At 44.8% G+C, this 16,590-nt stretch overlaps 1 protein-coding gene and 1 long non-coding RNA gene across 18 annotated transcripts in view; one reads left to right on the top strand and one right to left on the bottom strand.

The window, feature by feature from the left end:
* Positions 1-16,590, bottom strand: part of STRBP (spermatid perinuclear RNA binding protein) — a 59,328-nt gene that overhangs the window by 20,477 nt on the left and 22,261 nt on the right. For 14 of the 17 annotated variants that reach the window (XR_007907736.1, XR_007907738.1, XR_007907740.1 and 11 more), the window contains exons 2-12: positions 16,285-16,460; positions 13,857-14,074; positions 12,960-13,125; positions 10,980-11,124; positions 5,549-5,643; positions 5,031-5,126; positions 4,214-4,325; positions 3,547-3,644; positions 3,006-3,117; positions 2,202-2,294; positions 1,114-1,313 (exon numbers count right to left, since the gene is read on the bottom strand). Coding sequence is in view for 10 of the 17 variants with exons in the window: in XM_051807521.1 (XP_051663481.1) it covers positions 1,114-1,313; positions 2,202-2,294; positions 3,006-3,117; positions 3,547-3,644; positions 4,214-4,325; positions 5,031-5,126; positions 5,549-5,643; positions 10,980-11,124; positions 12,960-13,125; positions 13,857-14,074; positions 16,285-16,287 (1,338 nt within the window). In the remaining 7 variants the exon portion in view is untranslated. The remainder of the gene's footprint in view (positions 1-1,113; positions 1,314-2,201; positions 2,295-3,005; positions 3,118-3,546; positions 3,645-4,213; positions 4,326-5,030; positions 5,127-5,548; positions 5,644-10,979; positions 11,125-12,959; positions 13,126-13,856; positions 14,075-16,284; positions 16,461-16,590) is intronic. The other 3 variants (XM_051807523.1, XM_051807527.1, XM_051807528.1) reach the window with 2 other exon arrangements.
* The window catches only part of LOC127480002 (uncharacterized), a 51,918-nt gene that overhangs the window by 26,055 nt on the left and 9,273 nt on the right, over positions 1-16,590 (top strand). Inside the window, exons 4-6 of the long non-coding RNA XR_007907743.1 lie at positions 4,445-4,596; positions 7,420-7,532; positions 14,871-15,026. This is a non-coding gene — a long non-coding RNA (uncharacterized LOC127480002). The remainder of the gene's footprint in view (positions 1-4,444; positions 4,597-7,419; positions 7,533-14,870; positions 15,027-16,590) is intronic.

The raw sequence follows: 16,590 nt of genomic DNA, 5'->3' as shown, positions 1-16,590 counted from the left end.
GCTTGAATCGTGGATGTTTTGATGTGTAAATTTAGAGAAAACGGAGCTGGGTTGGCACCAGCACAGATCTGGCTGATGCAGTGAGGTTCAAGGGCAGAGCAGTCACAGATTTTCAGGGCAAGTGGGTTTTTTGGGCCTTTTTTTTAACAATTGCAGGGAGGGAGGCAAAATAAAAAGAATAAGGCAGAAGGTCTGGAAGGACACACATGCAGAGAGCTACTTTTCCTGGAGGAACAACACATGCCCTCAGATACTTCTGGACACTTTGAACTTGAAAGCACATAGGACAATGGGATTTTGAAAACTGAAGTCAAAGGAAAGCAGAAAGTTGCCAGATGAAGCTTCTGAAAAGGAAATTCTTGTTCAAAACAAAACAAAGCACAGAACGACAGATGGGCCTGTTCCTGTCAGAGGTGCAGTTCTGTTAACAGAGGTTCTTTCACAGAACCACTTAGGTTAGAAAAGACCTGTAAGATCATCGAATCCAACCATTGGTTACCCCAGCCCTGCCAAGACCCCACTGAACCATGTACCCAAGCACCATATGTGGGGGATGCTCACACTGGGTGTTCCAGTCTGCCATGTAGAGTACCCCCAAGAAGAACAGCAGGTTGACTCGTCCCAGAATGAGACCACAGTCCTAGTGGAAATTTGACTGGAGACCCATCATTTACATCCACTGCTCCTCCCAGTACACAAAGGTACTCTTTCAGACACTGAGGCCAGGAAACAACTCCATCTTTCCAGGTGCTCACAAGCCAGGAATGGACAGAAGGAAGGGGAAAAAGAGGGAGCCACCAGCATGCTGTTTCCAAACCAACATAGGAAGGAATAGAACAGAACTCAACTGAATCCCCCCCATCCAGGGCTTGACCACCACATTCAGTCCATTGCAACATGAGCTGACCTGCAGAGCCCTGGGAAGTTCTGCCCCCAACAGCACAAACCCAGTGATGCTCTTTGAACCATGCCCAGCCGTGTTTAAAGCACACAGGAAGCAGCTCAGCTTCATCCAATGTTTTTTAATTTTGAGGTTTCATATTACTAGTTCTATCCACATTTCATACTCTGTCCCAAGATCTGGGGTTAGCAGATTACTTGAGGCTGCCTTACCTTCACTGCCACATGGAGCTTGGCTGTTTTCTTAGAAGGTCCTGATGCTTCATAAGTCGTACCATCAACATCTACAGACATTGTGAAGACTGGGGCATGGACTGGACCAGACTGTGACAGCAGCTTATACTGAAGCCCTGGCCTGATTTGGTTCAGCCTCATCAGAGCATTCATGAGATCTATTGCTTTACTATCTAGTACTAGTACAAGATAGTAGAAAGGGTGGGGGAAGGAGGGGGAAGGAAAATGAACAAAACAAGATGAACAGAAAAATGAAACAGTTTGCATTTCAGTGCCTTCTGTTTGTATCAAGGAGCAAAACCACCCCTTGGCCTCTCAGAGGTTGAGGAGAGCCATAATGCTGTTAAGGCTTTAATAAGATTAATTATATCATTTAATATAAACTATAATATTTAATATAAACTATATTATTTAATAAGTCTAATTTGGGGTAGCAACTATAATTACCCGGTTTTTATATTAACACAACTCTTTTGCAGCTAGCTGTACTCTTCCTGGCTGCTATAAAAGGAGTAACAAGTTTTATAGGTAGTGGGGAACAAGGTCCAGAGCTGGCACCCAGGTAGCACAATGCAAATGGCCCCCAGAAGGACTGGATCCCAGCAATGCCAAGAGACTTCCAGTCTGTGCCTATATGCAACATTAACGTTTTGTAGATAAAACATTTTATTTTTTTTTTGTGGGAGGTCTTGGGAGACCAAGAAGGGTAATAATGCAGAGTCCAATCTTCACTCAGCAAAGTCAGTGCAGTACTTTGAAAAACCCACAGTATAGGGACATTAGCAATAAAATCCCTCAGCTGCTTGGACAACTTCAATTCTAGTGTAACTTGACGGGTAATCCCAGTTAAAAATGCAAATCATTCAGTTAGTAAAACGTGTCAGGGGAAATTTCGATGCACAGTAAGAGATGTGTTTGACATTCCAAATGCGGGGTGATAGAGACAACATCTTTTTGTTCCAAAGACTTTTTCACATGCTCTACCACACCAACACAGAGAAGCTTTTAAAGCAGCTCCCCCTGTACAATAGATCTTTGAAAACAGAATGGAGAAGTGCTGCACTTACTTTTCCTCAGATTACGCTTCATCTTTTTATTTGGATCCTTGTCATCCCCGACACTGTCTTCAAAGGGTCTCTTCAGAGCAGACGAGCCTGTACCTGGGGTATAAAGTTCCTTGTAATATGGATATGCCATTAGAAAAACAACATTCCACAGCAGGAGTCTGATTAGTCCCACACGGTTCCTTGCTTGTTTATAGTGACAAGAGCTCATCCATCAGTCACAGCTCTCTTACTGCTGCACAGAAGCCAATATTGGTTTACTGCTCAGTGCACCAGGCCAGGCAGGACGTCTGTGGCCAATACCAGGTGGGAGACAAGCCCTGCAAACCTGCAGGGCTGTTTTCCACAGTCACTCTTAAGGCAAGAACTCCACTAGTATTGTTTTTACAAAAAATACAAGTGGAAATTTATTCTTATTAGATGTATATTGTTTTCTAGGAAGAATCCTTGGGTAATTCTTATTATGGACACTCATTATATGCTTTTTGACAGTTTACAGTCTTTACTTCCCAGCATAAGAATCAAACACTACTTCTGCTCTTTGGATGCCAAAGGCCTTCCTGGTTAAAGAAATTCATCAGCTATATTGTAGCAGTACCCCTACTCCTCTCTTGGTATTTCTAGAGAACAGAAATTCCAGATTTTCTTCTAACTATGAAATATTTTTTAAAAAAAATCACCCCACGTATAACACCAAGAAAAGCCTCTACTTCACATTCACAGCACATAACTCAGGAACTTCACCCATTCTAAATTAACCCCTAGTTTACTGCCCAATCAGTGATTTTTGGAACAAATGATACCTACCTTCTTTGTCAGTTACTGACCAGGAATATTTCTGAAATGACTTATTGGATGGGAGGGGATCCATTTCCAACACCTTATAGATCTGCCCAAAGGCTGATAGTCTGAGGGCATGCTGCAGGGGGAGAGGAGAAACAGGGGTTACATCCCAGCAGGACTGCACATCAGCTGGCCAAGTTTGTAGATAAGTCTGTAGACACAAACCCCCTCCTCTGAGGAGGCAGCTTCTCCAGCTGGGGAGAATGCCACTGTCCAAAAACGTACAGCTGGTTAATTCCTGGCACACAGGGTGCAGGGGCACCTCCCTGAGGGGAGCCCACCCAGGGCTCTGTGCCACGGGCACCGAGGTGGGATGTGGGCAGGGCACAGGCATCCCACTGCCTGAGGGGACTCACACACACTGACCTCCTGCACTCCTGAACTGGGGTTAACCTAGCCAGGGTAGCACCCCACAGGAACTGCCAGGGCTGCCATGGAATAGTTCCCCTGGCAGAGGAGAACTGAGCTGCTCTCCCTGCTGCAGTCCATCTGCAGGGTGTCCTACCTGGGCACTGTGTGTAATGGCTTCTTTTTGCTGCACTGTCATGTCAGACAAAGCGTCCGTGGGCTCGCGCTCGCAGGGGTCGTGCAGACCCGGCCCTCCTGGCGGGGAGAGAGAGGCAGAGGGATTACTGGGAGGAAAGAGAAGCAATATGGAAGCAGGGGCTGACAGGGAATGCTGAAGGCTGGGACTGGCTGCTGCAGAGTGGGGAGCACACCTTCTCCAGCAGGGAGTCAGACCTCGTACAGAGCAAGCTGACCCCGAGGTTTTAATCCTTGCAGTAGTGGCCAGAGAATTTAGCAGGGTAATGCTGCACGTGTGTGATAACATGAACTGAAAGCAGTAGGTTTAAAAATAAAAAAATCCAAATAATTTGGACAACTACATAGTCTATTTATTTGTAACCTCTTAATGAGATCAGGGTTAATTTACGCACATTCCTTTCATCCCCCATTAACCTCTCCTGCAGTGGCAGTACTCATTCACACAGTGACCACCATGCAACCTCCTTTTTTTTTTTATTTTAATTTTACACAAGAAACCATTAGTTTCACTCCACAGCAGATTCAGAGTTCAAGGCAGGCATTTCTCATCTAATCCTACAGCAAGAGCTAAATTTAAAGCTGGCTGATCAACCCCTTGTGTTCCTGGAGTTCATTTGGCCCCTTACCGGGAAGCAGAATTCCAGATGCCAAACACTCCATGACTCGTCGCAACGCTTCCCCAGCGCCCAAAGGTCTATTACAAGTACCTATAGATTTTTCACATATAAGCTCGAGTGGCTAGAAGACATTAAATTACGATTAGTATGGACACAAGGGTAACTGTGACTGCAGTTAAATATGGAGGGGCAGAGGGGAAGAACATTCACATCAGGTGACTCATTTTTAATCCACTACAGGTCTAATGGACAGGCCCATCCCAGAGGAGGCCACATCCTTGTTCATGGCACACGTCTTTGTCCCCTGCTCTGAGCTGCCTTCAGAGGACACCAACTGCTCTCCGCTGTCTGCCCAGGAAGTTGAAAAGGAGGAGCCTCTCAGGCCAGGTCAGGTGAGTGTTCTCTGCCTCTCAGAGGGTTTTCAGAGAGAAACACCATCACCACTGACCTACAGAGTGTTCCCCTCTGGGCACGAGAGCAAACCTGCCCCTCTGGAAGGGTAAGAGCTGCTGGCAGGAGGGGCACTGTCATGGGAGCAGGGTTCTTTTGGAAAGCTAAGCAAGAGGGACTGAAGGCAATGAGTGGGATTCTCTTGCAAATGCTCAGGGCTGTGTGAGGCCCACAGCAGTGTGTGTCCTTCCATGGCATCAGTACACGTGACAGACTGAAGGAATACTCTCCTTCATTTCCCTACACAGGGAGAAAAGGGTAAGGGGTTTGAGGAGGAGTCTCATAGAGGACACTGCTCTCTCCAGTCCAGACATTGCTACAAGTCTCAGGAGATCTGAGACCTGACCTCGTGGCCTTCAGCTCTTTCTGTACTTACCCAGCCTTTCAGTGGTGCCCATGTGGGGACTCTGTTGCACAAATCCCGCAGAATACGAAGGACAATTACACATGATTTTAGTCCATTTGCCCTGGCCTAAAACAAACAAAATGATTCCAATACACCTGCAAAAGCCTGGCCTTCAATTTTGCTTTTCTTTTTAAATGCACAGAGTCCTGGGATAGATTTTTTTTTTTTAAATTATTATTACTTAATGCTTAATCAGCTTCATGCAAAATAAAAACACTTCTATAAAAGTACAAGACTTGAATTTAGAGAGACATATAAAAAAAGGAAGCGAAATGTCAAGACTGCTTTTGTAGCCTCATGACAACTCTGGACCAGCTGGCTGTCTCCCTGCCACGTTTGCCCTCGCACGGTACAGCACTGGGGTCGGAATTCTAGACCTTTGCTCTAGGAAGGACCAGTCAGAAATTAAAGAGGCATTAAAATTAAAAGTGTCTCAAATTAAACCTCGTAAGGCTACAATAACAACAAGGTAAGAACAAATAGCCAACCTGAAACCATTTGGCGTGCCGCAGAGACGCCAAGGCCTCCAGGCATTTCTGCCTGTCCAATAAGTCCGGAGGATCTTTCATCGCAACATTATCTACTGGTAAAAATGGGATAAAAAGAGACAGATACAATTTGACCAAGGGGTTTCTGTCACAATACAAAAAGAGCGGCAGCATCTCAATGAGATAATAAGACTCCCAGAATTTTAAGTGCACTGTGTTATTTAATTTAAACAAGCCATTAAAAGGTAGTAAATGTGCACGTGTGCAACAGAAGCAAAGGCATTCACTCCTTGTAAAATAATAGTAATAATAAAGGTGGCCACTGCTACAGACAATCTGGGATCTTATTAAAAATGTAGAACACATTTCAGGGCAGAAAATAGCTATATAGCACTTTTTTTTTTTTTCTGTTGGGATGTATTGGGCTTTTTTTCTTCTTCTTTTCCTTCTTTGTGACTTTTATTCCACAAAGGTGGCACAGAATTTCAAAGTTCCTTTGGACAAGAGGAAGATATTCTCAGGGGGGTATAAAAAAAATTGTAATAGAAAGTGAAGTTACATCCATGCAATTGTTGAGAATTCCAGAGAAAAACATTGAATATATTTGAAATAGGATTGCATGGACAGTACTAGCCAGTATAATTCAGCAAAAGAAATACATGGGAAATGCTAGTACAATATTGTAGTTTCATTAGTCTTTCATATAACCAGAGCATATGAAAGAGTGAGAGAGTTTGGTAACTTCCACATCATGAATGGATTCGACAGGAAGTGCCCTCTTGTAAAAATCTGCCCAACAGCAACTGAAATCAACAGAGGAGATTCAAAGATGCATTTGAGAGACAAGACACTGGTATTCTCTGTGCAGGTTTACACTTTTTTCCCCCTTTTTTTCCCTTTTTTTCTTTTTTTTTATCCAGCTTGCAACAAACTGCCTTTAGCAGTCACATCTGAGTCTGTGTTAAGGGACATTATGCATCAGTCCCTTCTTCCCTATTTATTTATTTTAATCCTAAGGAGTTCAGATTCTCTGGAAACTGTATAACTGACAGATTTTGCACATCTCTGAAATCAGATTACAAAGGTACTAGTTTTAGCTGACATGAGAAGAACACACTGGAAGAACTAAATGAACCCATGACTCAACTAAAACCTTGAATATGTTATTTTTCTCTGAATACACCATTACTGTTGACTTAAAAATAAATATACTCTTTTCATTAGTCATAATGGTCTTTAGACACCCTTGAAGAACTGAATGAAATACAAAATCCATTTCAAATGGAAGACTCTGCTAGATAAGCCAAGTCCAGCAAGACATTTAAAATACCAGGACAAGGTAGGAGAAAAAAGTACCATCAGTTTGTAGTTGAATTTATTAGTGACATCTTATTAGTGACATCTCCAAGTGCATTTTCAGGGGTTACTTTGAACAGTATTGGCTGCACGAGCAATTGCACCTTTAATGTTAAAGCTGCCTCCCCTCCGATGCCCTTCCCTGGGAAGGTTGCTCTGGTAAAAGCACTTTATGTTATGATGGAAAAAAGAGCCCAGAGCCAAAAAAACCCCCACGAGTGTAAAACTGAACAGAACCAGTATCTTGTCTGACAGGTGATGGCTGCAGTTCACAGCTGCTGGTTCAAGTGCTATAAGCTTATTTTCTAACCCCTGTGAACTTCGCAGCAGATATTTGCATTGTTTGTTATTGCCCTCTTCAACAGCATTCCAGGATTGGGATTAATCACTCCTCTTGTCTCTTTTCCAAATGAAGGCTGCAAAGTCTCAAAGCACTGGATTTCTTTGAGCACAAAAGGTCACTTTGGAATGCAAGATTTGTTTTTAAATTTCCTTTGCAATTTCGTTCTTTCCAGGAGTGACGTTTTGTGGCACGTGATTACTGAACATCCATCCGTGTGTTTCTGTGAGGAAACTTCACTGGGACAATATAAACATCTGCTTAAAGCTCAAGTATTGTATCAAACAGGTACTGTCAATGAATGATCAGAATCTTATTTTAAAACGTTAGAAATGGCAAAGGTGACTGACTGCAAAATGATTAATTTTTTGCAATGAACTGGGACTCTAAGTGTTGTACCAGGCTTTGCTAAAGTGTGTTGCAGCCATTGACAAAGTAATTTAATTTTTCCTTTAACTTAAAAACAAATAGAGTAAGTGTCATCTGTCATTCAGGGGAACCAAAGACCTCCTAAGATTTGCTTCAGCAAGTTAGAATCATACTTCTTTCTACAGGATTAAGGGTGTTTCCCAAGGTCTAATTTACAAATATCTTGGAGGATTTTGCCAATTGCCAGTTCAGTCCCAGTGTCCTGATGTTGCAGTCAGCCAACTTTTGGGTGCAAGATTCTATTAAACAGAAAGATGAAGAGAACAGGCAGTGAAGAGGGCGAGCGGCTTGCAGCGGGCTCCCTTCGGACCCCTCGGGAGAATGGCATGTTTCTTCATGCTCTGCCAGTCAGGAAAGTGAGACCCAATCGAAATTTCAAATGGGATTGCAAAGCTTTCCTTTTTCTCTTGTAGTTTTAACAATGGCAATGATCCAAGGGTTTTAATAAAGAGTAAGTTATAAGGCCCTGACATTAGCTCCCACTGTTCAGCGCAGAACCAATCCCTCGGGAATTCTCTCCCCACTGCTGGACACATTCTCTTCACACAGGAGCTGCCAACTCCAGTCATTTGCAGCTGTACAAGGAGCCTCATCTTCTCTGGAGAGGGAAGGTCAAAATCTGGGGCTTGTTGCCCCTCCAGAGGCATTGGCCTCGTGGGAGCCCCACTGGCCACGTGTGCCTGGCCAAGGGTGGCAGAGGCAGACAGGCCGGGTAGTCCTGCTCCAGGAGCAACAGGATCTCAGCCCCACTTTGGGAAACCAATTGTTTGTGATTACATCATTTTGTTGGTACTGTACACTCAGTAACAACAACTGATTTGCAAGCTACAAGGTTCTGGTTTGGAAAGCCCAATTTATATTTGATGCTGTGACTAAAAACTCAGTTCCTTAAGGGGTTTAAAATTTAAACTGATGCAAAATGCAGGAATTTTAGGTGCTTGGCTTCTCAAGTCAACATGAGAAAGCAGAGCTTTATGGGTAGCTGTTTGTGAGAAACACTGAAATGCACACACACACTGGGCCACTATTTATTTTTGCTAACGAGCAGCAAAAACAAATAGGACAAACACCACATCTTAAACATGAACACTTCTCCAAAGAGGTGGGGACTGAAGAGAAATCCAGGAATGTTTTTCGATACATTCTGACATCAGGGCATGAAGGCACACACAGCATTCCTACAGAACAGATGGGAGCACTGGGACCGAGGGCCGTTGGCCTGACCTTGCCGTTGGTTAGAGGACAGATTAGTGCTAATCCCACCGACCGAAACCTTGGTCAGTGCCCCGCAGGCTCCGCGCCCGGAGCCCGGCTCCGTCTTACAGGGAAGATGAAAGGCAAGCTGAGCTGCACTTTGAGCTCCTTCATTCGAAAGAATGCAGGGGGTAAACTAAAAAGTTTGTAAAACTGCACAGGAAGTGTATTTACATTTGGCTGCCGTTGTTCAGGGGTACTGGAAAAACATGGCACTGCTTTGGAGATCAAGGTGTTTTCACCACTTCCTCCAGTTATTTTCCCTTGATATTAGACATGAAACTTTTTTGGTCTGAATCTAAGTGAAAGTCACCTAAATGTGGTTGGAAGCATTATGAAAAAAAGTATCCCCTCCATTTTGGTTTACTTAGTGACATCTGCACAATATAAGTGTTCCCTTGTGATGAATCAGTGTCAAGGAACCTGGGCTTTAAAACAAGATCCATGACCCTGTTCCCTCTCTCATCAGCTGTACAGAATGACACACAAAACCACTCCAAGAGAAGTGGTAAAACCAATTTAAGTTTAAAAAAAAATAGTAGAGAACTTTAAAAAATATTTTAGTATACTGAAAACAAAATAGAACACCTACGTATTAAGTATGAGAAAGTATAAAAATTCCAATCCCCCTGCAGTCTGAGCTCAGAAGACCCTGGATGTCACTGCTGCAACAGCATCACTTTTTGCAAGAAAATACTTGGGCAGAAGCCTTTGTGCAAAATTGTATCCCCTTGTGGGAACCTCACAAAACCTTCCCCATCAGAATTCGTTCTGCACTTTGTGCTCTCCCATCAACATGGATCAGCTGCAGCAGCTCCAGGGCTGATCTCAGCATCTTGTGGGAAGTTGAACAACTAAAGCAATATGCAGTTTATTTTTAATGGCCTTGTAAAGAGCGTGGTTACTAATTTGAGAATAAACAGCCAGTGCAATTAGGGGATCTTTGCCATTCATCTGTTCTGTAAGATTTTCTGCATTCAGCTGCTGCCAAAGTGTTCCATGTCTTTGGAAGGGGATCCTTCCTGCCATCGCCTCCAGCAGAGTGAGGAGCAACTGACCAACATTTCCCGGCCCGTCGGTAGTTCAGGTGGGAGAGGGAGGAAGCAAAGGACTCGTGGCAAGTCTAGAAATGGGAAGAGAGCGACAGGGAGTTCCCTAAGCCCACACGGGCCCAGCTGCCTCAGTTGTCATGACAGAGAGTGGCCAGTTGGTCAAAGGTCTGACATCATCCAGTGGCAAAGTTTCTAGGGATAGGTTTGGGAAGCGGAAGCAGAAATTACTGACAAGATTTAAAAAAATACAACAGAGTATGGCTACGTTTGCTCTTCTCTACTGCTCTGGGTTTGTTTCCAACCTCTCTGGTCCTACCAGTGAACATTCCTGTCATGGGATTCCTGTCCAACACGGGCACGGAGCTGTGTCGGACATCACGCCGTAGGGGAGAAGGAATGGAAAGGACTAAGTGACAGTTTTCTAGATCTATTTTGCTCTAAGGACATGAGGTACAATGTTCAATTCAGAAGCAAAAGTGCTGTATCACAGCACCGTAACTTCAATTGTATCCCAGTTAGGAAATTCCTAAAGCCAGAAACATACACATCATCAACCAATAAAAACTGAGGGCCAGGACGACACACTGGCGAGCTTTGCAGGAGAGGGTTTTTACATAAAAAGAGAAACATTTTTATGAGTTTTTCAAGAAACTATGAACCAATCCCACTTGACTGACTTAGTTTGCAAACAAGACTGTGCAGCACCAGGTGCTCAAGAATTAAATCGCAAGTGTAAAGAAAGGAGAACTGAGATCTAATTGTATGCCAAAGTTAACACTGTAGGAATATTGCTGGCCAATGAAAATTAGGCGTATTTACATGAAGATTAAGTGACTGGTGTCTTTTGAAGGCACAGGTAATGTAATCTATGGTGGTGATAGCCAGTCTAGTCAGTATGTGATGCACAGCTAAAAGCCTGCTTCCCAATTTAACCCTGTGCTGCACAGTCAGGGCATTTAGCTAGAACAGTCTGAAACCCAAGGTAAAACGCTCTGTGTACCTCCTTCCTTCTTCTCTGCTTCATCTCGGATGAGAGGGGACGTGAGTATCACCTTCAAAGTGAGCTTGGGCTCCTTTGTGTTACGGATAACAATAGCTGCCTCATTTACATGCTCCTCCACCAGATACTTCTCTTCTGTAAGTTTCTGAAAGTCACCAACAAAGATTTCAAGAATCTCCCAATCAGCTGGAAGACTGCAGAATCTGCCTGTGTGCCTCAGCTAGTGAGAAGCCCACAAGACACTGCAATAACAAATAAGGCCTTGCCTTCCTCATTAAAAACCATTTCAAACATTTCTTTTCTAGCCCATACTACAACTGCCTTACCATTCGCTCCATTAACATGCATTGTATCCGAGTTCTCTGCAGTGATCTCTCTGCAGGTCTCTGAGCAGTCCTTTGGGACTCTCTCAACCTCCAGAAGCACAGCGAGAGCCCCAGATGGCTCAGAGTCCTGCAGCCATCCCTTCTGCGTGCGAGTCTGGCTCACAGACCATACGGGCAGAACATGGATCTAATGTCTGTTCCGACTCCTTCCCCTGCTGCATCTGCTCTCCCGCAGCTCCTTTATTGTTGGGAGGAGAATGGCTGAGCATCTGCTCAGGATGAGCCTTCAAAGCAGCAAAGCAGAAGCTGCTGATGTCTCTGTACTGCACTTGCTCCTTTTGTCCACTAATGGGCCTAAACCCTCCTTCCCCCCCAGCACCTGATCCCTCTGCAGAACCTCTCCTGTCCTCCATGCCCAGACAGTTGTAGCGTTTCATGAGTCACAGCCTCATCTTTGCTGTAATCCCCACCATAATTCCCCCTAGGATCTTACCTGCCTGTCCCTTGAATTTATTCAGTCTTCACATCTTTTAATTACATCTACTCTCCTGTTTCATCTCACTGTTTTTGAAGCACACACTAACTTTTGTTCTCACTTTCAACCCTCCTCATTTCATGCCTCACTACAAACAAAATTTACTCTTTAATACTGAATACATCCCTATCATTTTCAAATAAGTAAAATGAACTCTTTACTCCTCAAAAGATCCTTTGCATTTTCAGCTATGGATAGGGCCACATCTGCAGGTACAACATTAGCTCATTAAAACAAGCCCTTTGTGTGAGCAAATAAATGGTGAGAACAGCTGTCAAGAACGGTAAAACACAGGGAGAAAAGCAGATCAGGAGCAAAGCAGATCGAGTTTGGTTGTGGTTTGGAGAGGGGCACTTGCAGTGGAATACCTGGGCAGCTCCTTGGCACCAGTGTTTGTCAGTCTGGAAGCTGAACTGATTCCTCAGCCTCAAACTCGGTCACAAAGGCAGTCTCCCTAAACAAGCTGTAAGTGCTGCCTGCTGCATGCCAACAGCAGAATTAAATAGCCATAAATAAAATGAACACGAGCTCGTGATTAACAGGAGCCAAAGCGAGTGACCACCTGCAGTGACACGTTCTCACCTCAGCAGCACAGAGGGGCTTCTGGGGGAACAGCCCCAGTGAAGCAGCTCCAGGGGGAACTGCAGGTTCAGGCAGGAGACAGGACAACAGCAGGGACTGAGTGACCCACTGGAGCAGGGGAGGTTCTGGGGCTGCAGTTCAGTCACACTGAGCCCAGAGAGCCCGAATGTGCTGAGTTAGTCACACACACACACACACACACACACACACACACACACACACACACACACACACACACACACACACACACACACACACACACACACACACACACACACACACACACACACACACACGAGGGTCATTGCCCTCAGGGCACTGACAGCACAGACAGGAGGAGGCAACAGCAGCAGGAAGATGTTCTGTTTTGTGAGCAAGTACTTCATGGCACCACATTAAACATGTCACACGCCCCAGATTTCGTCCTAGATTCAAACTATATTCCTTTATATCACTTGTCTGTCTTCCTGGAACAAATTGCAGCCTTTCCCCAAATACCCTTGGCAGTGCTACCAGGACTGCCCCAGATTAACTCACCTGAATTTGAGCTGGGAGATTGTCTTTAACGATACATAACAAGGTCTTTGTGGGTTTTTCTTTGCACATAAGAACCAGCTCCAGATCCATATCATCTTTTATCAGCAAGCCCTTTGCAACCAAGCCAATTCTCATCACACCACATAACGTCCGACCGCCTTGATCCCTGGAAATGAAACAATTTGGGCTAATTAAAATGGCATTTTACTCTCCAGATGCAGTTTAGGAGAACCTTTAAGAGCCACAGTAAAGAACTTCCAAAGCAATGTAAAGACACTTTAGTTTTGAGTACTGAAAGACTGCAAAAAAACCCCAGTTTTGCAGATTGGAATTGCTTAAAAACATGAAGAGAAATACAAGAAATGTTTCTCTGATAGGTCATCACCAGGCTCTTGTCTCATCCAGTTGTCTCCAAAGCATTTACTGCAGGCTTGGATTACTTCTTTTAAAACAAAAATCAGTGTTGGTGTGGGGCTGAGCTGCTGGCTGGGATTAAACCACAACAGCACTGGAGCCTTAGCAAAGTTGGACTGCTGGATTATAAAAACTTTTTTTGTCTATTAAACTGCATGAGCCCCCAAGCACGTGGCTGTGGATTTGCACTGGTGTGTTACAGGGACATATATTTGCTTAAAACTGCTGAAAGGTTTGTCTGCTAAATGCAACTTCCCAACACCACAGTAAAACAAACAAAGAAATGGAGAGCAACTGCTGCCCACACTGGGCTCATTGCCATTCCCTGCTCCCACCACAGAAAGTCCAAATATATCCCCTTCCTTCTATGAACCTTCACATGCAGCAGAAGCAAGGAACACTGGGACTCTTATTTGGGAGGAAAGGAAGCGCTGAGAGCAGCACAGGGACACACTGTGGGAGGGGAGAGAGGGTGAGGCTCACTTGGCATTGCCTTCCACAGCTTCCTCCTTGGCTTCCACATCACCCTCACACTTGGTAGACTTGTTCTTTTCATCCATCCAGTCAGAGACATGCTTAAGGGCACATTCTACTGTTGATACCATGTTCTGGACAGCTTCAAGTTCCTCTGGAGATGGATAAATGGTTGAGTGTTTCACCATTACGTGGCGGTCATCGTTAGCAAACGATCGGATCGATCTCTGTGGAGGAGTGGGAAACAGGAGGAAAAGAGAGCAATGTTACTGGATTATCAATAGGATGCTGCCTGAATGGGAATCCTCCCTGGCAGGGGTAGTAATGTCTCTTAGGATAACCATGCAGAAGCAATTTCTTTATTTAAATAAAGTTTAAAAAGAAAAAAGCAAACACCAGTGCAAAAAAAAATCAGCATTAAAGCAGTAAAACTTACTTTCATTGTTTTTCTCACTTTTCCCTGCCCTCCCCCACCAAGATTCTCTTGGAGAAGAGGGCATGGTCTGGCTGGCTGAGAGTATAACAGAGTGCTGAAGCAGGAGAACACAAAACCCCTGGCTGCATTCCCTTTGACTTGCTTGGTTATTTACATTAACCTTTCAAAGTCAGTGAGAAATCACTTGGACTCTGATCTTGCTGAAGGACCTACATCTCATGGAGATACAAACTGTGAGCAACAGCACTGAGAGAAAGGGGGGCTGCCCTACCCTGGGATACTTGCAGGAGTTCAGGTGTTCTGAATTCCAGCAATCTGAGTTAGGCTGTGCCAGCCTTCAGCAGCTGGATAGCTCAGAGCAAAGGGGAGAGCCAGGGTCCTGATCCCAACCGGGAACCTCACGCCAAGGCAGGGGATTTGGAACGTGAGCATCCCAGGGTGGGAGCAGACTGGGCAAAGCATGTGGAAAGGAGGGCAGGCAAGGAGAGAAGATTCCTATTTTGTAGAAGGTGTTAATACTTTCCAAATGCAGTTTTTGCCTGTTCTGGATGTGCTGAGTGCAGCCACCTCTCCTCTCTTTATGCCAGGGACAACAGCAACACACCTTGGAACGTCAGAGAGCCAGTCCCTCACGTGTGCTGCTGCTGCAGATGGAGTCACAGCAATACAGAGGCTGCAAGAGGCTCAGCAGCTGCACAGGGATTTACAAAGCCAGGAATGAAGATGAGCATAGAGAGAAACTGGTAAGGAGACTGAAATAATTTTGTTTTAAATTTCAAATTAATACAGAGATGAGAGTGCTAATTAAAATTAAGTCTTGAGTGATACTGCTGAGGAAGGTGGCCTTCAGTGGTTGGGTAGCCCGTGCTAGGAAGCTTTTGGTTTGTCACACACTCTCCAGGTGAGACTTCTTTGATCTAAGTAGTGCCCCAGACCAGCTGTGATCACAGCACACACCTCTGGCAAGAGCAGCAGTAAGTCTTGGTCTCTACAGACACATCAATCACTGCTGAAAGCCTCCCAGACCTGGGAGTCACCAACCAAGAACCTCTGTTCCTCCTACACATTAAGCACCTTAATTAGGTTTCATTTTCACCCCAACTCCATGGGTTTGTAGCTGTACCCATTCCTAATAACACAAAGGGCCTTTAAAGGACCTCAGAGGCCTCTGGGCTGGATCCTCATTAAGGAACTGTCCACATTTTCCTGGTTTATTCCACTCACTGAGTCCCTTCCACTGAAGGTCAGCATGATGCCATTCCCTTCCTCACTCCTGTGCTCCCACCCAGATGGATAATTTGGGCAGTAACAGCAGTACATCCATCGGGGGCTGGTATTATCCCCTGTTCTTTGGAAGGCTGCAAAACACTTCCAGGAGGTCCCTCTTGTGGTTATCCATAACATGGATAGCAGGAGCTGCACTTTAACAACTCATCCCACCATGTCTTATCTTATCTTACCATCCAGTACTCCACACTGCCACATCTTTACAAATTCACATCTCAGCCATTCCCAATGAGGAACCAATCCCAGGCAGATGAGAGGTGACTCCTCACTTAACCAACATACACCAGGTATATCTGGCTAAACACATTTCATCTGCACAGAGCCACGTTCAGTCACGCACAGGTATGAATAATAATGCTTTTGTGAGAAGAGGTTGAAGGGGATTGTCAGCATTTGGTGATGCAATCTGCCAGTTCAAGGTCACTGATGCTGTTTGCTACAGCCTGCTAATGCCAGTTTTATTAGAAAACCTTATGAGCATCCCCTTGGTTTGTATTTAATAATTCATGTACTGCAGGCTCACAAGACAACTCTCTGGTTTTAAGAGGCTGACAATACATCAAACCTCACTTGCTTTGCTCCAAGCACGCAGCACCATCCCTCAGTTAGTGCAAGGTCAGAAAATCCCCTTCCTCGGGTTTGATCAGGCCCCATGCAAGACTGGCAGCAGAGAACACTTTTAATGCAGCCCTGTGAAAGACAACAAATACCTACCATGGTTTGTTAGTGTTTCAGCTCTCTCTCCCTCCCTTTCTCCTTTTCCCTCCTCCTCGGTGTCTTTGCTAAGCACTGTTTTGCCTGACAGAACCTCTTCATAAGCCTCTCAGTCCCTTGACAGCTCAAGAGTTCATACAGCCAAGATGCTCTGGGAGTCACTTTGTCTAATTCACCTGCAAAAAAGAGAGAAACAGCTTGAAAGCAGCAGCAAGGGCATGAGGATTCCAGAAGTGCTCAATGCAGCACATGGAGTCCAGCACTGCTCAGAGCACACAGGCTTTGAGATGGGAGCAGTCTGTGAGC

Source organism: Manacus candei, unplaced genomic scaffold (genome assembly GCF_025592945.1).
Source record: "Manacus candei isolate 608988 ecotype Guabito, Panama unplaced genomic scaffold, ASM2559294v1 h1tg000071l, whole genome shotgun sequence".
NCBI classification, from domain to species: domain Eukaryota; kingdom Metazoa; phylum Chordata; class Aves; order Passeriformes; family Pipridae; genus Manacus; species Manacus candei.
The sequence above is the reverse complement of the archived record's forward strand: the minus strand, read 5'-3'. Positions and strand labels throughout refer to the sequence as shown.